At 43.0% G+C, this 27,365-nt stretch overlaps 1 protein-coding gene across 2 annotated transcripts in view; it reads right to left on the bottom strand.

The window, feature by feature from the left end:
* The window catches only part of TXNRD1 (thioredoxin reductase 1), a 57,240-nt gene extending 32,513 nt beyond the window's left edge, over positions 1 to 24,727 (bottom strand). The window contains exons 1-4 of one of the 2 annotated variants that reach the window (XM_039487079.1): positions 24,273 to 24,727; positions 11,995 to 12,158; positions 8,910 to 8,970; positions 2,691 to 2,800 (exon numbers count right to left, since the gene is read on the bottom strand). In XM_039487079.1, the coding sequence (XP_039343013.1) occupies positions 2,691 to 2,800; positions 8,910 to 8,970; positions 11,995 to 12,158; positions 24,273 to 24,357 (420 nt within the window). In that variant the 5' untranslated portion in view covers positions 24,358 to 24,727. The remainder of the gene's footprint in view (positions 1 to 2,690; positions 2,801 to 8,909; positions 8,971 to 11,994; positions 12,159 to 24,272) is intronic. The other variant, XM_039487078.1, reaches the window with a different exon arrangement.
* Between the last annotated feature and the right edge of the window lie 2,638 nt (positions 24,728 to 27,365).

Here is a 27,365-nt window from a genome sequence, read left to right as displayed (position 1 = left end):
CTAAAGTTTTTAAACAAATTTCAGTTAACCACTCTACCAACTACATAAACTAGTCTGTCTCTTAGAAAAGAAAACTATACTTAATGTTTTTTGCATGTGGCTTTCCCTGAGGTTTGACATAATAGTTTTAGCTTTCATTCCAGAATCATGGGACCAAATGCAAGAAAGTCAAATGAAGTCAATGGAGTTGCACCAGGGATGAATTTGCCTCTGCTCTCTCTCTGTGGATTAGCTGTTGTTATTCGGCTCTAATAGTCATGCATTTGGACAGTTGTAGTCTACAAAGCACATTCCATTAATCTTCATATCCCTCTGTCCAAAAATCAGCCATTGTGTTAAGTTTGTGGGGCCCCACTTCAATGGGACTAAGTAAAAAAAAAAAATGAAGGATTTTTCCCACAAGGCCTGATACTTGACGTTGCAGGCAAAACTTCTATTGACCTCAATGGCACAAGATAAAAACTCTAGTGAGCAAAGACCAGGTCCTCAGCTGGTGTGCATGGGCATAGCTCCAAATGACTTTCCATACTAAATAAACATCCCCGTATGTTAAAGGGACACAGCCACCTTTGAAACCACACAGCTTTCTGAGAGCTTGTTAGCTACTGGAAAGAAGCTGGAAGGAAATTTTTCATCAAAACTTTTTTTGAGAGAATTTTTGTCGAAACCAAAGCATTTAGAAAAAATGTGTTATTTCAACAGACATTCCCACAGGAAAAAAAATGTCTGAAACTAAAAAAAAAAAAAGTCAGAAAATTTGCATCTTGTAATTCTGAAACTTCATTTCAGAATGTGGAGCTCCACAGAACAGGTAACACAGCCAGGCTGGGGCTGAATTACCTTCTCCAGATAAATTCTGAAAGGCCAGAGGGGGAATGACAGGCATCCTCCTCCCCCATTTTATACTTCTGCATGGACCCCAGACTGAGCAGAGAAGCCTCTGCAGTGTCCAGAGCAGGGGGAAGTGCATGAATCCCTCTTCAGCACAAAGGGACTGAGAGCCATGCCTGGATCAGGGTGGGGTGGAGAGAAAGGAGAAGAGGTAGCTCACTGTCTGTTAGTGTCTTCTTTTGTTGTTCTGTTTCTTTCAGACAGCAAGGAGAGAAAACCATTGAAAAACAAAAAAGAAAACAGGAAAGTGTGATGGCAAAACCCCCCAAATTGGCAGAGAGATTCAGGGAACAAGAATGGCACTTGAAAATACCTTTAACTCACTTCATTAAACTGACTACATTTCAAGACCCCCTTCAAGCATCTATTATAATTACATGCCAAGCACGTTTTTGTTGATTTAGCTGTTTGCACTGCATTGCGAGGTTATTAGCCCCATGGATCAAGATGTGAAAGTACATGGAGAACAAATGCATCAGATAAACATATTAAGAAAATACTAATTCATAGAACAAAATCAGGAAGTAAAGAATGAACAGATCGGGCAATACTCCATCCATCTCCCTGCCTCCCCCCAAAACCCCACACTAAGCAAATAACATCTCAATAAATTATGGTGCTGTCATTTATAAATCACAAATCACATATATGATAAATTAGCACAAATCATCCTTATGCCCTAAGCCTCATTGAAATCACTACACATTTCTCTCTATTTGGAGTTTCATTCAATGAGTATATCACATCTTCCAAAGAGTTAATATTCTACCATATACGATGTATTGTGACTCTCACACCGAACAGACGTTACGTGTAGTGCATCTACGTTAGGGGCTTTTGCCAGTACAGCTCTTTAAGTCACAGATCACATCTCATCCACACCCCTGACCAACATAGCTATGCTGGCAAAAGTCAGTAGTGTAGACTTGGCTGTAGAAAGCTAAATCAGAAGCATTAGCTAATCACTGACTGCTTTTTAAAAATGGAAACAAAACCCTGAAAGCATCAGAGGCATCAGTAGCTGGGAACATGTAACCACACACACACACACACAAAACCCACAGAAAAAGAAAGAATATTGCATCTAAAACTTTGGATTCATTTCCCCTTTGGTAACATGGCCTCTGCCCTATGGCTGGGTTCAAGTTCTATTTCTGTTAGAACAGCTTAGGAAGGAAGCATTTTTTGTACTGTTTCACAGTGTTCACGTTTATAGAAATAAATTTAAAAGGAAAGCGTGCTGTTTCTCTCCACCTCTCTTCCTCCCCAAAACACATCCTTTTGTTTGCCTGATGGCGACAGCCCTGTCTGAGGCTAGACAGCCATCACAAAATAGCTATCAGATAACCATCAAGCATAATTAGTGAGAAAAGCATCCTTGATGAAGCACACATCATAAGAAGAGACTATAATGCCTACTTCTAGTGTATCCGGAGAGGAGACGATACTTTGTAAGTCATGCTTTGAAATTTTTTAAAAAAGAATGTTTCATTTTGCATCACAAGTTATGAAACTGTTTAGAGTCTTTACTACATCAGTAGTTCTCAACTTTTTCCATATCAAGATCTTCCCCCTCTCCCCCTTCCCAGCCTCCCTTCAGAGCTCTGCTCCGATTTAGCTGGGATCTTGCCAGGACCTGCTTCCCATTCAGTAATATGGGAAAAGGGTGATTGTGACTCGAAGCTGAAACAACCCCCCGAACTACACACTGTTAAAAGGAAGGCTGCATCTATACTGATTCTTACCTTCAAATTTAAAAAGTTAAAAGGATCTGTTCATATTGGTTTTTTTTCCCCTACCTTTAAAGTTTTGTCATAATCTCCTATTTGCTTCTGTTGCACAAATACAATTGGTACTGAAGTTTCCATGGTTAGTTCATATAGTACGTCTTGCAGCTTCTGCCCATCCTCTGTGAAATAAAGTACAAAAGAATACAGAGTCTAAAGTCTTCCTTTATGAAGGCTACACTGAAGTGAAATCACAGGGGGGTGTGGCTTTCTGTTTCTCAAGAACCATCACTCACTTCCCCATGAATTGGATTACACTTCAATGCAAGCCTGTTTCCTAAGGCAATGATGAGTCACATGCAAAGTTAGAATGACTTGCTATATTTTAGTCTGCTGAAATCCAATAAACTGATCGGCTAGGATTCCTGCCAGTTTTACAATACATTTAGGAAAAAACAGGGAAATTAGATTTTCTATGGTTACGTTTTTAAGTTTTAAAGAAAATTACTACCAATATTTTTCTCTATCAGCGCTCCAGGAAAAAAAAACAACAACTCATCATCATTAGTTTTTCATGCTAATACCTTATGAACATTTATTAAAAGTTTGGGATGGTTCTCTTTTGGTTAGTTTCTTCAAAACTCTTCCTTCCGTTGCATCTGTTAATATGACTAGGATTACCATACTTCAAGTTCCCAAATAGAGGACACTGCCAAGGAGGAGACATGGAGAGTTAGACGGTAGGTTAAGTTGGGGGGTGCTGGAGGGGTATTTAGGAGGTGGGGGTGTCCTGGGAGGGGTATTTGGGAGTGCTGGAGGATGTACCTAGGCAGTGCTGGAGGGAGTACCTGTGGGTGGCCTCACACTCAAGGTGGGGGTTAACGTCACTGTCATTGGTCTCACCCCCACTTAGAGCTGTTGGGTTCCAATATGGGGACCTGCATGAATTTATCTCTAAACTAAAATCCTAGTTTAGATCTAGTAAAAGCTGCCACCACCCAATCAGGTACGTGGATTGGGACACAGTCCTTCCCCAAATCCTTTGGATCCCAAGAGCCCAAATCCATGGAGTTCTTACACCCAGGAGAAATAAACCATTCCCCTGCTTCCTCCCCTCCCTTTTCCTAGGAGAGCCGGGATCTAACTAACAGAGGAATGCCTCTCCCCCCCCCCTCTCCCCTGAGACACCAAAGAAGGGTCACCAAGTCCTTAATAGAAAAGAATTTATTAAAGAATAAAAAGAAAGTCACTGTCTCTGTAACCAAGATGGAACAATATACAGGGTCTAAACTTATCAATCTCTGGAGAGAATTCCCCCTCCTTTCTTTCTCAGTAAAAGCAATAACAGTACAGACTTAAAGAAATTCTATAGCAAAACACAGAATTGCAAATACAGAAATAAAAGTATAAGAACACTAGTTCCTTGCTAATACTCACTAGCTTGAATAGAAGAATTTATTGCAGAAACCTGGGAGGACTTGATTAAGATGTCTGGACTCTCTTAATTCCCAAGAGAGACTCTCTAAAAACAAAGAACAGGAAAAAAAACTTCCCTCCACAGGGATTTGAAAATATCTTGTCCCTCATTGGTCCTCTGGTCAGGTGTCCACAGGTACTGCTTGTTAACCCTTTACAGGTAGACAAAAACCTTAACCCTTAACTAACTGTTTATGACAGTCACACTCCATGTCAAGGTGGCAGGGCAGCTAGTGCAGGACCGGGACACAGCACCAGCACATCAGTCAACATCTATGGGCTTCTCCCCGTCCCAGGGCAGGGAGCCTCAGCCTGGCTCTGTCACTCTCCCGGCCAGGCTCTAAGGCCCCTCAGTGCGGCAAGCAGCATGGCTGAGAGGCACTTGGCAGCTCCATTTACCTGGTAGGCCAGGGAGGGGTGGGGTGGGTGGGATCTGGCAGCTGCGGATGCAGGGAAGGGACCGATTAGGGCATGGAGACCGCTCTTTCTGAGCTGCAGCATCTGCTCCGCTAGCTCCCAGACATTTCCTCTTATTTGAAAAATCCACCCAGATGGAGAGCAGACTACCAAAAAAAGAGGTCATGTCCGGGAAAACCCAGATGTATGGTAACCCTAAACATGACAGAAATTTGAGTTCTATCAACTCAATTTGGCAATTGAGTTGATAGAACTCAAATGCCAAAATCATTTCACATATAAAGTGCTATATGTAATCTTAGAATGTCCAACTAAAGACAAAGATAATGTGACTGACTGAAAGCCAGTTCTGTGGAGTACTTTTTCAGAAGGCTGGGTGAGATTTACACCTCCTTCTTAGACATCAAAGTGAAAAAAAAACCTACCCACTTATGTTCATAGAAAAGGTCTGTATAACAAATTAGCAGAAACAACTAACATTTTCCAATCCTGACGATGGGAGTGCTGATCTGGCACAGCACTGAATGCAGAGGAGAGGCAAGGTCTGCACACATGACAGGTTCTATGACCAGCTCTGCTCCTGAATCTCCACGTAACTTTGGTCAAGTCACGTAGGGTTTGATTTTCAGTAAGCTGGTCAGCACGCACTTGTGTGAATTTAGCTGTGTGCATATTTCTCCTGCTTACTACAGGATGTGCAGTGCAAATTCTGGTTTGCACATGGCTAGACACACACCTGTCCTGATATGTGCAAACATATCTGGTCGTGAACACACAAAGGAGAAATGCAATTGTGCACTCATATGCAGACAGACCAGCTTACTGAAAATTAACCCTTAACTTCACTATTTCCAATTCCTACTCTGTAACTTAGGGATAATACTCACCCAAGGCACCGACTTTCTAATTTCCCTGGGGGGCTCAACACCCCAAGCCTTACCCCCACTGCAACCCTTCCCCAAGGCCCCCCCCACCTCTTCCTGCCCCAGCCCTGCCTCCCCCGCTCCGCCTCCCCCAGTGCTTCCTGCATGCTGCTGAACAGCTGATCCACGGCAGGCGGGAGGCACAGGGGAGTAGGGGGGAAAGGAGGAGCTGATCGGGGGGCCACTGGTGGATGTTAAGCACCCGCTGTTTTTTTCCCCCATGGATGCTCCAGCCCCGGAGCACCCCCAGAGTCTGCACCTATGATGCTCACCTACCTCACAAGGCGATTGTGAAAATTAATTAACTAACTGCTGTAAAGTGCTCTGAAAATGCATATCGTTATGTAAGCACTAGGTATTGTTATTAATTATGTTAAAGTATTAACATTTTATTTTGGGGAAACATTATGTAGGAACCAACTGTAACAGGTGCCTTCAGCAGGGCAGAAGCCCCAGGCCCTGGCAGCTGTGCCCTAGCTTTTGAACTTCTGAAAATTGTTGCACGCAGCTCAGAGGGTCAATCACTTTGGCCGCTTCTGGTCCATAGGAAGACTGGGGAAGAGTTGCCTGGCAGGGGTGGTGGAACAATTTGTAAAGTGGGGGTGCTGAGAGCCACTGAACCAAACTGTAAACCCTGGCTATGATGGAACCCACTTCAGGACAGAGTGTGAGGCAGCACTCCCAGCACCTATGTTGCCAGGTGCAGAGAGGCTCTGGCAAGAAAGCCCTCAGGTTGAGGGAAGGGTGGCTGCTGGATTTATGTTGAACTGTTTGATTTTGGGGTTTGCTAAAGATTGTCAGTGCAACCAATAAATGGTACCATGAGGAAAGGGACTGAACAGACTCAGAGTGTCGTGTTTAATCCTTCCTGAGCGGAGGGGACAGGATAGCAGCCTACACCAATACATGCTGAGGAATACTGGGACACAGTTTTTGAATACCTCCCAGGATTTGTACTGGAGGTAGAACATTCCCCCTGCCAAAAAAAAAAAAAATCCTACGAAAAGCCAGAGTTCTGTGGTCATTAAACAAATGACCCTTATGTTGTATTCCTATAACAAGTTTAAACAGCTTCAAGAATGTTAATGTAAAACTATACTCTGAAATTAGATAAAAATATGTTGGTTGGACAAGGCAAATTGTATACAAATAGCTCTAGACACCCCAAGTATCTGCCAGAGGAACTTAGTCATAAATTCATAGTTTCTCGGCCACTCCCTTGTTGCACTGGGCAAACTGCCAGAGATGAATGACAAAGCAAAGAAGCGCTTTTCATATCCTGTGTTTGTTCTGGCAAACACTCAGTATAATCTCTTCCATTAATGGTAATTACAATAATGCAGAGAGTTGGTGAATCAATATTTTCCCTCAGATAAACTAGCATATTCCTCAGGGCAACATCCACAAGCACGTCTTGGATCTCACATCTAGCACATTTGGATCCAGGCATTTAGGGCCACTCTCATAGCTGGTGTAAATCAGCATAGCTCTAATGAAATTATGACTTCAGTGAAGCTGTGCTAATTTACACCAGGTGAATATACGGCCTACAAATTAGGAAAACCCATAAAAAGCTGGCTGGGCCATGATATTGGACTATATCTGGCACACTGTAACATTAAAGAAAATATGAAACTCCCCGTCGCTAAATATACATTAATGTTAACAGCACTATGAGCTGGATCGTGTCTTAAAGGCACAACTCTGCGCTGAATGGGTAAGGAGGGACTATGCTGCAATGGCAGCCCAGGAGGAATTCTTCCTGGGGTTATCAGAGTGCACGCTGCAGCTCTGCCACCCTTGAAATGGATGCAGTGTGCGCTCTCCTCATGTCTGGCCTCACCTGCTGGCCCAGGCAGAGACTCTACCCCCTGTGCCTGCCCCCTTTGTGGAGGAAAGCACTCCCATGGTAGTGCAGTGGAGCAGGATGAGGGGAGAAAAGCACAAGGAGCTTTTACCCCAGCCCTTGTGCCCCCTGCACAGGGTCCATTAACAATCTGATACTATAAACAAAACCAAGAAACTCTTTACAGTATTAAAAAGCCAAACAAAATTCAATATTAAGTGCAAGAGTAAAAGGGAGTAATACAGGGAGGGCCTGATTCTTACATAAGAGCGGTAGGTGTAAACCCTCAAAGTACTTGCCATGCAGATCTAAGAAATGCACTTCAAGGCAAAGGTCTTTGTTGATTTACGTAAGAATTTGCTCTCCATGTCACAAAGCAGAAACTTTCTGCTAATTTGCATTGGCGTGAATCAGCAAGAGAACCTTTACACAAGGAAGAATTTGATTGAAAAATTATCTGGAAGAGACAACTTGAAACAAATGCCTCATTTTAACAATGATGTGCCAGTTGCTTTACTCCTATCACCTAGAACCTCAGCAATATGGGTTACATCTACTTAGAGTCCAAAAGACTCAGTGGGCCAAATTCAAAGCTTGATGAGTGGGTGTAAATCATACGACTAGATCATTGCTCCAACAATTGTTCTTTGTGCTGTTGCAGAGGGCAGCTATGTTGGCTTTATGCCAGTGGCTTCTGCCACCCCTCAACCCTATTGCAGGAGATGTGTCAGGGCTGACTTGGGTGACACTGCACTGATCCCTGATCAAAGGACTATTGTAACCTAAACTACCATAAATTAGAGCAGCCCTGTGGATAGTCTAACTTGTGTCAGGGGATGACCCAACCCCTGGCTCTGCTGAGACCAGAGGAAGCATGAACGTGGTTTAGAGCCACATCTGCCTCCACAGTCAGGGTTCAATCATTGGCTGTGCCAAAGTGAGCAAGTTGGTCAGTCAAAGATAATCTAAATGGGTGTAATGTACACACAAGGGACTTTATACGCCTCTCACTGACATCAGTGCAAGCCAGGAATAACCCATTGAAGTCAGAGGAGTTGCGTTACTGTAATATCGTAAGTGAGATCAGAAGCAAGCCCTGTAGGTATGGATGAAGGTGCTTGTTACATTAACTTACAGTCTCACCTCTCAGTTTAGTTACTTGTGTTTAAATGTGTTTGAGAAGCACTGTACATATAAAAGCAATTGCACTACAATCTCACCTCTCATAGGGGCTAAAACATTACATGAAAAGCAGTATAGGATGAAGGAAGCATCGCTATCATTTTCAGACACCATCATGTAAATCCCAGCCACAGCTATAGCAGAATGAAACACACAACAGCAGTGAATCCCATTTGGTACTGTAGTTTTAACATGTCAGGCAGTTGTTCCGAGGAGGAAGGTGAGGAAATGTTTCACCTGTTTTACAAGAACATCTATGCTCTCCATGAGGAAGAGATACAAAAAAAAGTTTGTCTTTAGACTACAGGGAAGAACAGCGATTTCATTGTTTGCAGATACAGCCAACGAGGAAGTAGTCACAGGAAATATTAGGAAAGACTGTGGTGCTTGCAGACTTTCAGTATATTTATTTGCATACAAGAAACTCAACTGCAAAAAGAGCCTCACCTGTCTGGTCTAGTTCAAGTGAACAGTAGGGAACGCTCATGGATCTGAACAGCTCCTTCACCTGCATAAAGCACAGTGTATAAATAGTGACATTAATACGAAGCACTGAACACCAAAATTTTCCTTCTTCCCTCTGCTAGGCCACCCATTTATCCTCTTATCTGCTATCTACATCTAGCCCATAAGAATCCTCCCACTGAGAGGCAATGTAGATGAATGGCTAGAGAAGAAACTCAGAGGTCACAGGTTCTCTTCCTGGCTCTGCCACTGCCTCATTGTGTCCTTGTGCAAGTCACTTAGCCAGTCTCTGGGACACACTGGGCTTTACTCCCAATGCTGAGCAGTTACTGTCTTGCACAAGAAATTCCACTGAGTTCTCTTACAGCCACATGCCAGTGGTATAAGTTAGAGCAGTTCCAAGGCTGCTCTAACTCATCCAGAGGCTGAGAACAGTGTAAACTGGCCCACAGGATCAGGGAGCTGGAACTGGCTATCCAATGCCCTTCCTCCATTACACTCCCCTCTCTAAGCCAACAAGAACTCAGATGCAGGGTCAAATCTGGCCTTGAGTTTTCATTATAAATTTAATATTGATGAGCCCTCTAAAAATCCATTAAAAAGGAGTCATGTTAGCCTCATAACTGGTAAGTGAGGTAGATTGTTCTGCCATATTAGAAGTTAGTTGGGCAAGGTATTCAATAATTCTGACTCCTTAAAAATAGAGGTGAACACCAAAGTTCAAAATGTCTTATTTTTTCCTCCATTTTTGCCACTCTGTCCTTATAATCAATGCCCTGAGAAAATCAGACACTCATAGTATCTTATCTATCCATTATAAGTTTCATTTTACTATTGACCACAAGTATTAGAATGATAGAATCTTAGTTGTGCTGTGGCTGTTCTGCTCTGTGGCTTTTAAAGTCTTAGGGCCCAATCTTGCTTCCATCCAAAGTTAAGCTTGATTTGAGTGAGAGCAAGATGTCGGATGACTTGAGCTAGAATTCAATTTAAAATACTGTACATTAAACAGCAGGGCTTCTGGTTTTCAGTTTTAACTGATAATACCAATAAAACATTACCGACAAAAAAATGAAACCAGTGCCTATTCAATAAACACTGGAAAAACTCTGGAAATGGTTACTTATATCTAAGGGCTTGTCTACACGGAACAGTAATGCAAACTACGGTGGTGATTTCTAATGCACTTTAACTCAGTGTTTTTCCAAGTTTAGGTCATGACTCACTACTGTGTCGTGGCATGTAAGGCACTGGGTCGCCTTGCTCAGCACACTGGGACCTAGCAGCTCTGGTCGGCAACCCCAGCCCAGAGCCCTGACCCCGTCCTGCACCCTAACCCTCTGCCCCAGCCCTGGACCCCTCCCCAAACTCAGAGCCCGTCCTCCACCTCAAACTCCTCAGCCCCAGCCCAGAGCCCTGACCCTCTCCGGCACCCCAACCCCCTTCCCTAGCCCAGAGCTCCCTCCCATACCCTGAACCCCTCATTCCTGGCCCCAACCCGCAGCCCTCACCTCTGCAGCCCAACCCTCTGCCCCAGCCCTGAGCCCCTCCCACACCCCAAATCCCTCATCCCCAGCTCTGCTGGATCACGGGCATCAATTTTCTTCAACTGGGTCCCCAGAAAAAAAGTTTGAAAACCGCTGTTCTAATGTGTTGTGCATTAATTGGTCCATGTAAACCCTTTGATTCCATAATGTGCGTTAATGCAGTGCTGTTTGAAACAGTACTACATTAACGTGCTCTAGGGAACATTAATAAATAATCTCTTCATACAAAGAGAAAGCCCCTTAGTGCCCTGATTTTTGGACATCTACATAAAATTGTGAAATTAAAAATAATGAATCAAAAATTTCTAAAAATAAATCCTGAAAAACAGAAGCCCTAATTAACAGGAACAATGGGGCTGTGCTCTAAGATAGATCCCTCTGCTAATGTGGGCCTGGACTTGAGACTCTAATGCACAAAATCTTATTCCAATTGCCCATCGTTTCTAAAACTGAAATAAAAACTTCTGTTCCCCTTTGAGAAAACCTAAATTCTAATTTAATTACATCCATTAGAGTAAAAATATACAATTAATGTGTAGAGGCATATGCAGGTCGTTAAATAATGAGTGGGAAATATCTTTAAGTAGATGGGAATTTCCTTCTGGGAACTTCTCAACCTGCATAAGAGTTAAACAATTTATCCATAACAGAAAGAAAAAGTGGTCATCTTTTAACAGAAAGATAATCCTTAGTTAATCAAACCCAATGAATACGTGAAAAAGGTAGAAACTACTCTTCAAAGTTCTGTTTCTCCAAAGGACAAACTAGATAAATTAACTTTTTAAGAAATCTCTAAATAGCAGAGCAAGGGTATTACAGAAGCAAGGTAACTCAAGAAGTGGCATTGACAAAGGGATGATAAATTCTACACCAGAATTAATAAGAAATCTCATCTGGGTCACCTATCTGAGGGCCTGACCCAAACCCTTGAAGTCGATAGGAAAACTCTAATTTAGGATCAGGACCTGAAGGAATGGGCTGAGATTAAGAGCCAAAATTTAGCCCTTGCAGCTTAATTTCCAGGTGGAGAACATCTGGAAACAGAGCATTTTATGGCCTTCACTCAGCAAAGCACTTCAGCATATGCTTAGGTTTAAGCACATGCTTAAATATGTCCCACTGAAGTAAACATAAAGTAAACTTAAGCACATGCTGAAGTACTTTGCTGAATTGAGGCCTATGAGCTGGAAGGTCAGGACCAGATATTTGTCAGGGACAGTGGGATGGGTGCCAGACGCAGGAGCGGTCTGCAGCTGGGATGAGAAACCAGACATACACTTTGCAGGGGGAAAAAATAGAAAGATTGTTCTGGCTATGGTTGGACTAGGAAAAGTAGAGGAGACAGCAACTAAGACCTTGATCTTGAAAATGACTTCACATGGACAGACTCCTGTGTCCATGTGGAGCCACGCTGAAGTCAATGGGATCTTGCAACTCAGTTACATTAGTGAAATGAAGAACAGTGAACTTGTAAGATATGACAAATCCTGCATATCTCTGCATGAAAATTAACTCATTACCTTAGCAGAGAGACTGCACGCTGTGTTACTGAAGATCATAACAGTGTTTTTATCTATGTAGGCCTGTATTTTAAACTGCAGGTCTGTATCTTTATTTTTGCAGGAAGCTGTAATGGCTTGTCCATTGTTTGCATTCTGAGCTTCATGGTGATAATCTTCTGTTGCTATAAGAAATTAAAACAAAGTGGAGTAACCAAAAACCAGATTGTAAAATGGTTTATGATAAAGATGACATGCTGATAAGAGGTTCAGATGAAATTAAAATATTAATGATTTATTTCAAAGGGTTTTTTAAAACAATTCCATATTTTTAGTCAGCTGGTTCCATTGTTCTTTCTCTGTCCCTTCTCACCCACCAGCAGGCAAAGTCTAGGGTATGATTATACTTGGATTTGGGGGGTTGATTCCCAGCTCATGTAGACACACTCATGCTAGCTTCCCTCAAGCTAGTGTGCTAAAAATAGCAGTGTAGCCACAGTAGCAATGGCAGTGGCAAGTGGCAGTATGGGCTAGCTGCCCTGAGTACCAACCCACCTGAACCCCATGAGCACACACTTGGCATGGCTAGCCTGTGCTGCCACTCACAGCTGCCCATGCTACCGCAGCTACTGTTTTTAGTGTGCTGCCTCAAAGAGAGCTAGCGTGAGTATGTCTACATGAGCTGGGACTCGCACCCCTAACTCCAAGTGTAGACACAGCCTAAAAGCATGAAATCAGTGGCAGATTAATGATTTTGCCACCCCTAGGCCCTGAAATAATTGTCGCCCCGCCCCGACTCCACCCTTTCCCCACCCCCATTCCAACCCCTTCCCCAAAGTCCTGCCCCAACTCTGCCCCCTCCCTGCCCCTATTGGATCCCTTCCCCAAATCCCCGCCCCAGCCCCACCTCTTCCCCCAGCGCACCGCGTTCCCCCACCCTCCCTTCCCCACGAAGCAGCTGTTTCGCGGCGCAAGCACTGGGAGGTAGGGGAGAGAAACAGGACGCGGCGGCACGCTCGCAAAGGAGGCAAGCTGGAGCAGGGGAGCTTCTCCGTGGGTGCTCAAATTTGCCACCCCTTCAGATTTGCCGCCCTAGGCCTAGGCCTTGTCAGCCTAGGCAATAATACGCCGCTGCATGAAATGCTGAACTCACTGAAGCCAGTGGCAAAACTCCCACTGACTTCAATGAGGCCAGGATTTCATTGCATGACATTTTATGAAAACTCCTTACCATTCACATTTTTTTCCCTGGAAATTATAACTGAGACAAGCTTTCAGGATTTGGCTCTGTTCCTGTAATCAGATCCATGCAGGAAGATCCCTGAATCCTTGTAGAACCTAATTACTGGCGTCCACATATTCAGATCTGGAGCCTTCAGCATCATCAGCTGAGCATCAGTGTTCCAAGAGAGACTCAAAGCTTTATCATATTCTTTTCCCACATGACTGTGGCACGTTTTCAGTGGAGCATATGGGGATTTAGTCATGAGGCTCTAATTAATGTTAATGGAGATGTTTTACATGAGGGTAAATAGATTATTTGCTAATCTTAAATGTTTCCAGAGCATTCACAATATAAATTACACAAGCCTAATATAGAACAAGGTTGTAGCAATTAATTCAATAGCTCCTAAACTTTAATAATACCCCTCTTAATGACAGAATTTACTACTAATTATTTACTCCAGTATCTGAACATTTCCATCTTCCATTTTATTTTGAAGTAAATAAAACTGGTTAAAATAAACTTAAATATAAAACTACTGTAGTTTTGTAGTATAACAAATGTCATTAATAGGTCTCATAAAAAGCTTTATATGACACATTTAGTTATAACTTATAAGAACCATCCTATAGGAACAACATTAATTCTTAGCACTTAGGCTCTGATTCATCAATTTCAGTAGTAAATACCTTTGTGGCTCTGGAACAGTCTATTTTCAGACTATTTTCATGCAAACATTAACTAATGGTATCATTTGTCCTGTCTCTCCATTACCTCCATAACATATGTTATTTATCCTTGCCATGTCATGTTTGAATTTGGAACCCAATCCCACAAACTAAATGAGATTACTTGTATGTGAAAGAACTGCATACATGACTCAGGGTTTGCAGGATCGGGTCCTAAAATTGTGAACGCCTCATGGTTAGAGCTGCGTCTTTTAATTATTTGTCAAGCACCAGATACATGTATAATGTAATAAAAAATATATTTCATAGAGATACAAATAATAGTTAAAATATACATATATTTTACATTTAATAAAATTCAAAACATTATATAATCTAACATTTCATGATCTTTTGGACATACCCATATCAATTATTGTTTTTTTATAAAAACTAATGTATTTCTGAACAATGGAAGATCATTTTAACATGACTAATCAGATGCAGCATACTGTAAGTGGCCTAAACAAAGTATGTGATTAGTCTCTGTAAAGTCTCTATTGCCACTTGTTTGAGATGACCTGCATATCTGGGCTTCCTGCTTTGATGCTCATAGTTATTGTGGTCAACACAAAATTGGGACAACCACAATAACAACAGCTAGCTCTTATGGCAGACATTTAATGGATTAAAAACTGGCTAACTAAGAGCTTTCAAAATGTAATTGTAAATGAGGAATCGTAATCAAGTGGGTGTGTTTCCAATGGGGTCCTGCAGGAATTAGATCTTCGCTCTGTGGTATTTAACATTCGTATCAGTGACATAGAAGAAAACATAAAATTATCACTGAAAAAGTCTGCAGGAAGTGGCAAAAAAATTGAGGAAGTGGCAAATAATGAAGAGGACAGGTCACCAATTGAGAGCAATCTGGAGTGCTTAGTAAACTGGGTACAAGCAAACAATATCTGTTTTAATATGACTAAATGTAAATTAGGGATGTAAGAGTTTAACCGGTAAACTGGTTAGCCGATAAGCTTGATGCTTATCAGTTTCTGTTAATGATTAAACTCCGCCCAGGGTCCCGGATGCCTGGGGTCCCTCCAGGCTGCCGGCTCTGCCATCCGCCATCCTGGCATCCCTGCACGGCTGGCATCCCAGCTGCTACCCCATGCCAGGGCTCTGCTGCTGCCCGGCATCCTGGCACACCCAGAGTCCCTCCAGGCTCCCAGCCCTCTGCCCGCGGTCCCTCCCAGCAGTGCTGCCACCCCCCAGGGATCCCCAGAGTACCACGTAAAATGTGGGGGTGCTGCAGCCTCCCCTGCACCGCTAGTTCCCTGGATAAATGTTTAACTGTGTAACCGATAGACTCTGAATCGGTTACATGGTTACTGTTTTTACATGTTATTTACATCCCTAATGTAAATATCTAGGGACAAAGGATGTAGGTCATACTTACAGGATAGATTACTATAATCTGGGAAGCAGTGACTCTGAAAAAGATTTGGGGGCTATGGTAGATAATCAACTGAACATGAGATCCCAGTGTGATGCTGTAGCCAAAAGAGCTAATGCAATCCTGGAATGCAGAAATGGGAACCTTGAGTAGGAGTTGAGAGGTTACTGGTGCAACCACTACTTGAATACTGTGTCCAGTTCTGGTGCCCACAATTCATAAATTGGAGAGGGTTCAGGGAAGAGCCATGAGAATGATTAAAGTATTAGACAACATGCCTTATAGCGATTGAGCTTTTTGAGTCTATCTATTTAGCTCAACGAAAAGAAGGTTAAGGAGTGACTTGATTACAGTCTAAGTATCTACCTGGGGAATAATATTTAATAATGAGCTCTTCAAACTAGCAGAGAAATATATAATACAACCCAACGGCTAGAAATTGAAGCTAGACAAATTCAGCCTGGAAATAAGGCATAATTTTTTTTAAGAGTGAGAGTAATTAGCTACTGGACAAAGGGATGCAGTAGATTCTCCATCACTGACAATTTTTAAATCAAGATTGGATGTTTTTCTAAAAGATCTGCTCTAGGAACTATTTTGGGGAAGTTCTAGGGCCAGACTAGATGATCACAGTGGTCCCTTCTGGCCCTGAAATCTATGAATCTGTTACTCCCTTAACTCTCTGGCAGACATTTATTTACCCTTAGTCATCCTGTTCCCTCCACCCCCATTCTTGACGGCTATCTTGGTCCTATCAAGAAAAATCCTGCAATATTTGTAATCTCTAAATACACTGTTTAGTGGGCAATCTCTTGTGGTGAACTGGTTCTGGTTCACAGGTGCCAGAGATGATCAAACTGGTGTGCGTGAGGGTGAGGTGTGAGAGGGAAAGAGGAGGGTCAGGCTGGGGCAGAGGGTAGCCTTTTTTTGCAGTCCTTCTGGCATCCATGGGTGGTGATGCCCTCCTTATAACTTTTAGCCTAGTGGTTAGAGCACTTGCCTAGGCTACAGGAGAACCCTGTTCAGATCCTCTCCCCTTTTCAGGCAGGGGAGGGAATTGAACCTGGGTCTCCCATATCCCAAGCAACTACTCCCATCACTGTAGGCTAAAAATTGTAAGGTGGACACCACCATTGGCCAGATTTTGAATGGGACCCAATCTAATCAGCAGCCTCTCAGCACACTTCCAAGATCAGGCCCTGCATGTAAGATAGGCACCTATCTTCCCTGTTTGTCAATCCTTCTGTGGCTTAAGCAGGAGACAGGTGTCCAGATGCCTAGAGGGAGGCAGCAGTGTGCACATTCAGAGGCAGAAATTTAGGTACCAAGGGAAATTGTACCATGAAAATTTAGGTGTCAAATGAGTTTAGATGCCTACAGAGTTCAATAGTTTTGTGGATCACTAAAGAGCCTAAAACTGGGATGTAGGTATCTTAAAAACTTTTGTGAATCTAGCCCCAAGTGCTTAGGAATTCGGTATCATCATCCTCATTTTACAGGTGGGGAAACCAAGGCTCAGAGGACTGAAGTGACTTGTCCAAGGTCACCCAGCAGAGCTGGGAATAGAATCCTGAGTCCTAGTCCACTGCTCTATCTACTAAACAACACTGTCTCATGCACACCAGTAAAACTATTCCTTCCTGCACCATCTCTAGCTATTGTTTACTATCAGGTATGCATTGTAGTGACACAGAACATCACAAGCAAACACAGGGAAGTACTTTGCACAAAAGGAAGAGTACCATCAACCATCATCTAAAGTGAATGTGGTCAAAGGAAACCAAGCTTTCCTAGGCAGTGTCCCAGCATCTCTGAAAGTGTTTTGAGGCTAAGTGTAGAATGAGTCAGCCATAGAAGAGAATCCAAATCCTAGAGATTTGCAATCTAGAAACTGTCAGGTGTTAGCAGCGTGACAAAGGCAGACCTGACAGTTCTAGACGGGTGGTATATTATAACTTTATTAAATTCAAGACATAATATTCAAAATAAAACAAAGTGAATAAAATCCTTTTGTTCAATACTGTACACATGATGCAGAAATATCAGTGCATTTTCTATAGCATGTATTTCACCTTCATTTAGTTTGTACTAAAACATAAAAGTAAGCTTTAAAATAGCTCAAATAGCTCATTTAAACTGTAAACAGCTTGTTCATTTCTATTAGAAGAGCATTATCGTAATGTACCTCCATTAGTGAGCACCTCTTCTCTTGTGCTTATCTATAAAAGGATAAATATGTGGTTGAAGGCAGGTATATCAGTCTTAGAATGATTAAAGTCCTTTTTAATATGACCTGGAAAAGGTTACCTCAGGTTAATTATAAACATCTGAGTCTAATTAAGGACAGCCTGTGACCTTTAGAAATCTCTTCCAGTGAGAGTGAGGGAGAGAGGTGGGGAGGGGAGAGATGAGAAGCAAGCAGCAGAAGGGCTGTGGCAGTGAGGGAGGGAGGCTTTTCCAAATAAGAGATGTTTTTCTCTATAAGGGAAATGTGTTTATTTCTGTTTGGGGAGGGGGGCCTTGGTTCCCAGCATAGCTGGGCACAGAGTGGGTTAGAGAGGGTGGCTGGCAATTGGTAGCCAGCATATGAAGAGGCATGCTCCAGTGGGAATTAGGAAATGCACTTTTGTTGTTGTTTTTGTTTAAAGAAGCCCTAAGGCTAAACCTCAGGCCTCCTCTGTAAATATTGTAAATAAGCCAATGTGAAGAACTAAACCTCCAGAGTAGGACTGATTTACCCCAGGCTCCCCCAGTGACAGAGGGAGAAATGCTGAGCCCTGACATCACTAAAGAGTTGCGCTGTCACAACAGTTTGCTCCAATTTCTTCATCATCCAACTTACAAAATGCATCTATTCAGAAATGATTTAAAAGTGGTTATGCCACCTGACATATCTGGGTTAAAACAAATGTGAAATAACCTAAACTCTTGAGGAACTTTAACAAGGCTGAACAAAACACATAGGAATAAAAAAAAATGCATATTGAATGAGCATTCGACTGGCAAGAAAATGTGCTGGCAGTTCGTATACCAAGGGATAAGTCCTGCTCCCAGTTACTCCTGAAGTCATTAAGGGTATGCCTACACTACAAGTGCTGCAGCTATGCAACGCTAATGCAGTAGTATAGACACTTGGTACAGCAATGGAAGGGATTTTTCTGTTGCTGTAGAAAATCTGCCCCCTGGAGAGGTGGTAGCCATGTCAACCCAGTGGTGTCTCCACTGGGGCTTAGATTGGCTCAATTATGTCTCTCAGGGGTGTCGATTTTTCACACCCTTGAGTGACATAGCCAAATCAACCTAAATTTTAGATGCAGACTAGGCCTAAGATTGCACTGATATAAGCAAGGGCAAAATTGAGCCCAGCGTCTGCAAGCTTGCATCCATCAACAGTAATGCTATGTGAACACAGCTATGAAGCACTGTTTTTGTTATATTTTAAAAGTCCACACATACAATAATATGGCAGAAACGTTTACAGGAAACAGCACAAAGAGAAATAAAATGAGTTTGGGCCCAATTCATCACTGTGTTACTCCAGTTTTATGCTGATGTAATTTCACTGATTTCAGTACAGTTACACTGGAATAAACAAAAAGAGTAATACAGCAGTGATTTGGGCCCCTTATCTTTATACCATGAAGTTGTGTTGGATTTTGGGGCTCTGCCAGCTATTCTTAGCACAAGAAAATCTGCAACAGTGATTTTTAATAGTAACAATACTTTGCAACTCTACCCACAAAGGGCCGGATACCAAACTCATTCCAAGATTCCAATTAGAGTTTTTCCATGCACATCAGTGACAAAGAATTGAGTCCCAAGAGCCCAACCCTCAACTCCTACTGAAGTCAATGGAAGTGGAAAGCACTCAGCACCTCACAAATTTGGACTGAGATGTGGAGGTGGGGGAGATAAGGGGAGACAAAACTGGGATGAGGACATGGAGCTGGGGGGGGAGATTCTATGAACAATATAGTATGTGATCATGTGTAAGGCTAAGTTTTAGTCATGGGTATTTTTAGTAAAAGTCATGGACAGATCATGGGCAATGAACAAAAATTCACGTCCCCAATGACCTGTACTATATACCCCTGTCTAAATCTTGGGTGCTCTGGGAGGGTTCCGGGGGTGCAGCTGCTGCTCTGGAAGGGGGGCTCCGGGGCACCCGCTGGTGCTGGCGGGGGGCCTCCAGGGCACCTGCTGGGAGGGGCTCTGGGGCACCCGCTGGTGCTTGGGGGGGGAAGTCTCCCAGGTGCCTACTGGTGCTCAGGGTGGGAGGGCAGCCTGGGACCGCCACCGCTGGCAGAGGGGCAGCCTGGGACCCCTGGTGCTGGGGGGGCGGAAGAACAGCAGCCTGGGACCACCACCGCTGGTGTTAGCACCGGGGGGGCAGCAGCCAGGGACTGCCACCACTGCTGGGGGGTGGGGAGGGTGCAGCTGGCCCCAGGGCCGCCCCAGCTGCTCGGGCAGCCCTTGGGTCAGCCACACCTGCCGGCTGCAGAAGTCACAGAGGTCCCAGAAAGTCATGGAATCTGTGACTTCCATGACAGACTCGCAGCCTTAATCATGTGTGATGATTTGGGGAATTTTTGTCTGTATAGTTTAGGAATTCTGTTTGAGATTATGAACTCTGTATGTTAAACCCTTATGATTCTTTCCTGTATTCCTGCTGCCTCAAATGCCTGGGAGATAGGGAGGGGTGCCTGAGTGGCTGTCTCTGAATAGGATGGTAGTTAGACTATAAGCACCTGAACAGATCTTGCCCGAACACAGCAATGAGATCAATGAGATAGAGCCATCCTCCAGCTTGTCTGTGGAGAGCTGGGGATACCAGACACAGCGTCTGTACCCAGGAAGTACGCTAGAGAGGCCAGAGAGAGAGAGGCTGAAACCGAACTGGGATGCAGGGGAGCTTAAGAAAAAAAAGAAAAAAGAAAAAAGCACACATGCCCAGCATGTGAAACAGGGCAGTCTGGTGAGCACCCAGAGGGATGAATTTGATCAGGGATGTGACATCATGTAATTAAAGACACTATCACAGTGCATACTCCCAAAAAGGCTGAATTAAAGTGGCAACCTTAATTCTAGCATTTCATAACTCTTGAGTGCTTGACTTTGCAACCTTAATGTTCCTTGAATATAGTGCATTTTTATGTAATAGGTTATATGTTTAAAAAGCAAATAAAAACAGAAAACATATATATTATATGGTACAGTAAACCACTTACTGTCTGAAAACTCTACAATACCATGGTATAAAAGCAGGAGTAAAGAGAAGAGCTTCTGCCTTTAAAGAGAAATGTTGTACTAGGAAAATTATAATATACTATAACATTTTGTTCTTAAATAAATTTACTTTTCATGTGATAGTCATAATTTTCCTTGCCAATTTTGCTAATTACTGGCAGCATTTTTTTAATATCTTTCTTGATCTTAACATGAAAGCAATAATTCTGAATTTGTAACATTACTTTGATTTCCATGGCAACAGTCTAGGGGTTTGGGAACAGGAATGAAATAAAGGACTGTTCCCAGCACTACCACTGCAGCTGCAATCTGTTTTTAGCACACCAGCTTGATCAGCACTAGCATGGGTATGCTTCCTTGAGCTAGGAGTCAAACCCTCAGCTTGAAGTGTAGACATATGCTTAGATTCAGGCTAAAACATTCGAAGTTGTGTTAGCGTTGTAACCTAGGTGGAATTGTTTTTGCTCGTCAAGTCTTACCTTAATAGTAACCTGAGAAGTGGGAACGTCAGTAGTGTTCCTTTGATTCCCTAGTTAGTACTGTGGGAACCCTCTGCTCTGCATGTACAAGCACAGTAGGACGGCTTGACAGCATCATCTTAAGCAGTTTAATAGATTTTGGTTACTTCAGTTAGGACAAAAACTTCCAATGCTGGCTTCTGCCATGCCCTTAATTCTAGAAACTGGCTCAGATTTTGGTATAATTTTTTTTTAAATGATACTTAGAGAGATACATGCACAACAGGCATGTCTCTGCATCCATGGTCTAGTATTGTGGAATTTTATCTAAAGCTAGATTGTGCCCTGGACCTATGCAGTCACAGGAGGCAGTAAGGACCCTCCTGGATTGCAGCTCCAAGTGTGAGTGGAGACAGCAGAGACTGCAAGTCCAGTATTCCCCTCTCTCCACCCCATGATAGCAAGGAAAAATGCATAGAGCAGTGGTTCTCAACCAGGGGTCCGGGGCCTCCAGGGGGGCCGTGAGAAGGTTTGAAAGGGGTCACCAAGCAGGGCCAGCATTAGACTCGCTGCGGCCCAGGGTAGAAAGCCAAAGCCTTACTGTATGGGGCTGAAGCCCAGGGCCCCGAGTCCTGTCACCTGGGGCTGAAGCCAAAGCCTGAGCAATGTAGCTTCATGGGGGCCCCTGTGACATGAAGCCCCAGGCAGCTGCCCTGGTTGCTACCCCCGTAATGCAGGCCCTGGCTTTTATATGCAGAAAACCAGCTGTTATGGCACACATGGGCCGTGGAGTTTTTATAGTATGCTTGGGGGGGGGGCCTCAGAAACAAAAAGCTTGAGAACCCCTGGTATAGAGCATGGACCTGCGTGACCCCTCCCAAATCCACCAGCCAGCAGATTACTATTGAACATTCATATTACGGTAGCACGTATGACCACACACAGGTTGCCCCATTGTGCCAGGCATCGTACATCATAAATTACAGTCCTTGACCCAAAGAAAGAGTTTATAACCTAAAAGGCAAGATATAACAGATGGAGGAGACTAACAAGCAGGTCAGGGTGGGGATAGGAGAGACAAGGTAATAAATATACTAGGAGATGTTTAATTCTTCGCCATTCAGTAGCAACGATCACAACTTGCAAGCATAACCTCCAATCTGTGCTGAGTTTGCCAGGACTACAGACAGAGGTCTTCTTCATCCCCAAAAGGGGTAAAGTAAATTATCTACCTTCTGGAGCAAGTGGGGAAGCTAGAGAAGATGAGGAATTGTGACTATCTGAGCAGCACAGCTTCACTATACTTCTCATATAGAACTGAGCCTAATGGCTCAGTGTAGCCATTAGCATTTTGCTTTGTTTTTAATCTGAGAATTTTCACACTCAGTAAATCTCCTCTCTGCATTGTATTTTTGGGGAAGTTGTGTATAAAACAGATGTAAAGTGGTTTACATTATTTTACAGAACTACAAAAGTGTTTTAGTCCTGACAATTCTCCAAGTATCATATATACAAAAATGCTCTATGGCAACAATAAAACAAAAAACAACCAACCCATATCCGACTTTGAGGAATTGAGGGCTGTGTATTAAAAACTTTCCATAGTCCAAAAATATGCAATGTTTTAGAAGTTTCCTTCAGCCTTGAATGCTCTATTAAAATGGCTTTTTGTTTACTCTAGATATGCTTAGCTTTTTTTTTTTCTTTTTAATTCCCAGGCATTCCGCATTTCAAACCCTTTCCATTTTTAAATCACTTTTGACAGTTTTTTAGTGAATGTATTCTTCATGCTAAGTGCCAGGCTGATAGCATTGAAGATGGATGTCCTGACCTTGATTTATCCATAAAACAAATACAAAACGGACAGCTGAAGTGCAAGCTTCTTCACACCGCACTGCTAGTTGCCTCAGTCCTTCCAGTCCAGGTTAGGACTATCTCTACGGGTGAGAGAACAATTCAGTCTTCATATTATTTCAAAATTTGCCCTCTCTGCTGTGAGTGCTACCAGGGTGCCATTTATGGTGATAAGAATGTCTGTGATGTGGACACGTACCCAAGAAATCTTGCACTCAATGACTAGTGCTACACCATGCCAGTAAATACTAAATCACTATATTTTGATGTCCTTATTCATTGGCATAGTCCTCCCTGACTAGCCCTCCTGATTTAAGTTAGTTTATTAATGGAGTAAAGTACTACTCAACATCATTAATTATTATTAATTACTTGCATTATCAAAGTACCTAGAAATCCCACTCATGGACCAGGTCCCTATTGTGCCAGGTGCTGTACAAAAACAGAATGAACTGACAAGTTATCAGAATCTGGCCATAAATAGATAGGAACTGAATCAGCCACATCATCTTTGTTTCAAATAAACCAGATCAAGATTTTGATAAGTATAAACAATCATAGAAAACAATTAAATTTCACAAGTTAAATTTTAGAAACATATTATTACTGAAGCCTTGTCTGCAGTCACATGTTTACTTCATTAAACAGATCTACCTTTTACAAAAATACATACACAGGTACCTAAAAAGTCCCAGTATAAGAAGTGCTGAGTCAGAGTTAGAAGAGGGAATTAAAGCAGAAAGATATCTACAGAGCTCTTGATTTTATATTGCCTGCCCCCACACAATTTTTAGCTTCAGTTTCTGAGACTTGTGAATTCTTTTACCAGAAAATCGAAGTGTTTCATTGTCAGTTTATGGACTAGAGCTATCAATTAATTAGCATTTGTCAAGCACTTTAAGTAAACAGCTGCAAGTACTATGTATTATTAGGCAGACATGTAGAAAGATGGTCTATATAGATGCAGAGACTCACACCTAATCTATGTAAAAGGCCAAAATTTTCCAAAGCAACTAGTGATTTGGGGTGCTTTTATTCTGGGGCACCCCTTAGAACATCTTAAAGGGGCTTGATTTCCACGGGGCAGGCACCTGGCACCTTCTGCAAATCAGGCCCCAATCCATGAAGCTGGGCACCCCAATTCACTAGCCAGTGGCAGGGCTGAACATCTTGGCCGATGCTCACACAGAAGAAAAATCGCAGGACTCCCCGCTTGGCAAGGCAGGCCCCTGGCGGGGAGAGGCGCGAGCAGGTGGGGGAGGCGCTGGGGAGCGGCTGCCACCTGGCACGGGCAGAGCGAACTTTCTGCTGCGGGAGCCAACCCCGCTCCCTGCTACCACCTTCCTGCCCGGCTGCTGCCTGGCCCCCGTCCCCGCGAGGGGCTGGCTGCCTACCTGCTCGGCGGGGCTGCTCCCTGCTGGGGCGGGCAGCCAGTTCGGCCGGCAGCACCGCTTTGCCCTTCCTCACCGAGCTCCCCATGGCGCGGCTCTGAGCGCCTCCTCCTCCAGCGGCTCCCAGGGCGGGGCAGCGCCCTCTGCCAGCCCTGCTCGGCCAGCACCAGACAAGGACGCTGGGGAAGCGCCGGCTGCAGGGAAAGGACCCGCGCGTCCCTCTGCTGCGAGACGAAACTCCGGTTGCGATAGCAATAGAGCCGCCGCCAATAAACCCAGCCCCAGGTGCCTGCGGCGGATTTCCAGGACGTAGGGCGACCCCTGCCGGCGGACGCGTCACAGCTACTGAGTGATGGACACGATGCCCGGTCGCCTCCTGGCTCCACTGTGGGTTTTTTTTTTTTTTTTAGGTCAGGCTGTTTAACAAACTGATCTCGCCCCTGGAAGGAGAACTGTGGCGGGGGAATCACAGCAGCTGTTTAGTGAATTGGCCTGTGCCCAAATCTAACTGTCTTGAGCAGCTGATGAGGGGCAGCTCCTTTGTGATGGTATTAATTAATTTAATTAATGTCTTAGCAATTGGCTGAACAAGAAGTAGGACTGAGTGGAGGTCTAGGCTCTAAAGTTTTACATTGTTTTGTTTTTGAGAGCAGTCATGGAACCAAAAAAAATCTACATTTGTAAGTTGCACTTTCAGGACAAAGGGATTGCACTACAGTACTGGTATGAGATGAATTGAAAAATACTATGTCTTTTGTTTATCATTTTTACAGTACAAATAGTTGTAATAAAAATAATATAAAGTGATCACCGTACACTTTGTATTCTGCATTGTAATTGAAATCAATATATTTGAAAATGTAGAAAAATATCAAAAAATATTTCAATTGGTATTCTATTGTTTGGCAATGCAATTAAAACTGATTAAGTGCAATTGTTTTTTGAGTTAATCGTGTAAGTTAACTGTGATTAATCGACAGCCCTAATTTTTAATCAAGCATGCCTCAAACTGCTTTACATACTACAGACACCACAGGCAAGAGGTGTCTTAGAAGTAAAAGATATTACTCAATTTCCTTAGAAGACCAATGCAGCTAAAATAAGGAATTGAGTAAAGGTGTAGGAGGGGATTTTCTTCAATATCAAAATAAGCAGAAACTACTACTAAAACTGGAGCTGTAGCAGGTCAGCTCAAGAAGCATATTGCAAACTGACATGGAATTAGAACAGAGCACATGGCAAAATACATTTTAAAAGTTAAATATCCCTAAGTTTTTTTTTCTTTTGGAACCATGCTCAAAGGAGTTAAGTGAAAAATTAAAAATATGACCTGCACTTATTGCAATCCTACTTGTAAGCATCTACCTGTATGGGACGGCAATGTGGCCTTGTGGATAGAACAGTGGAGTGGAATCAGGCGACTTGGTTCTGTCCCCTGCTCTGTTGCTGACCTGAGGGCTGACCTTGGACAAATCATTTCACTTATCTGTGCCTCATTTTCCCATGTGTGAAATGGAGATGATACTTGCCTGCTTTGTAAAGTGCTTTAAGATCTACGGGTGAAAAGCACTACATGAGAGCTAGATATTATTATAGTTATCTTTTTTCATTTCTGATCTCAAAAATATTAAAAAGGGGTAAAAGAGGACAACTTCAACTATAAGTAAATCACAGACAGTAGCACGAGTTCGCATATGCTCTCTAGCTTTGGGAAACATTTGGATTTAAAAAGAACCCCAAGGATGGACTCTGAAAGTAAAGCTCTACATATGGGACAATTTTCAGCATGTCTTTTTTTTTTCCAAAACCAATAATTTCCAACTTAAAAAGTATAAAAGAAAGAAAAGAAAACATTTGACTTTGCATGTGTCTAACTGAAATTCAGTGGCCTTAGCTATGGGGGAAGTCTGAGTAGATGATGATGATGGTTTTTTTCCTGGTCTTAAATTATAAGCCACTACAGTACTGCCTAGAAGCCCCAACCAAAATTGGGACACCCTTATGATAGATGTTGAAGGTACACATGAGAGAGCCAGAGTTTATAGTGTAAAGAGACATGGCAAAAGATGGGAGAGAAAGTCTGTGAATCTATAAAAATAAAACAACAGTACACATGTGATGTGGTTTTCTTACTGTTTGTTGAAATTGTGCATTTCCTTTATCTTTGTATGGAAATATATGATTGGCCAAATCAGCTCAGACAATAAGTCCATCAAATCTGGTATCCTACTCTTGCTTATGGCCAATACCTGATGTTTAAAAAAAAATTATTGTCTTTGTGAACAAATAATCTCTTCCATTATGTAGGTTGATTATATGCTGGGGGTGGGGGAAAACAGGGCTGCCCAGAGGATTCAGGGGGCCTGGGGCAAAGCAATTGCGGGGGCCCCTTCCATAAAAAAAAGTTGCAATACTATAGAATACTATATTCTCATGGGGGCCCCTGTGGGGCCCGGGGCCTGGGGCAAATTGCCCCACTTGCCCCCCCCCACCGGGGCAGCCCTGGGGGGAAATGAGATGAAGGATGCATGCTGAGAGGAAGAATGACCTTGTGTTTAAAGCACTAGTCTGGGATTCAGGAGATCTAGGTTCGTTTTGTAGCTTGGTCATAGACTTTAAGTGATCATGGGAAAATCATTCCTGTTATCCATATCTCAGTTCCCCCACTGTAAAATGGAGATAATTATCCTTCTTTTTTCCCCATCTTTATACCAGTCTTTTCTATTTAGATTGTAACCACTTTGGGGCAGGGACACTCTCTCGCTATGTGTTTGTACAGCACCTAGCACAATGAGACCCTGATCTCACTTGGGGCTTCTATGCACTACCATAATACAAATAACAAACAACACTAGGGATCTCTATAGAAGAAAACCTCTTTCTCTACTCCCACAGTGGTGGTGGAATAGCCTCCATGCTCAAGGGGTATAATCTCCAAGAATCATGGTCTGTTTGCATGGATGACTTGTGCCACTCCCATTACAAATGCTGTACAGTGCTCCCATCCTACAATCCAATCTCCATCATTAATTGGAATTTCAAATATCAAAAAATTACACCTGAATTTCTGAAACACTTTTCTTGACTAAGGCCACA

The sequence above is a fragment of the Mauremys reevesii genome, linkage group 1 (assembly GCF_016161935.1).
Source record: "Mauremys reevesii isolate NIE-2019 linkage group 1, ASM1616193v1, whole genome shotgun sequence".
Lineage (NCBI taxonomy): Eukaryota > Metazoa > Chordata > Testudines > Geoemydidae > Mauremys > Mauremys reevesii.
Note: the sequence above shows the minus strand (reverse complement) of the source record. Positions and strands in the feature narration are given on the sequence as shown.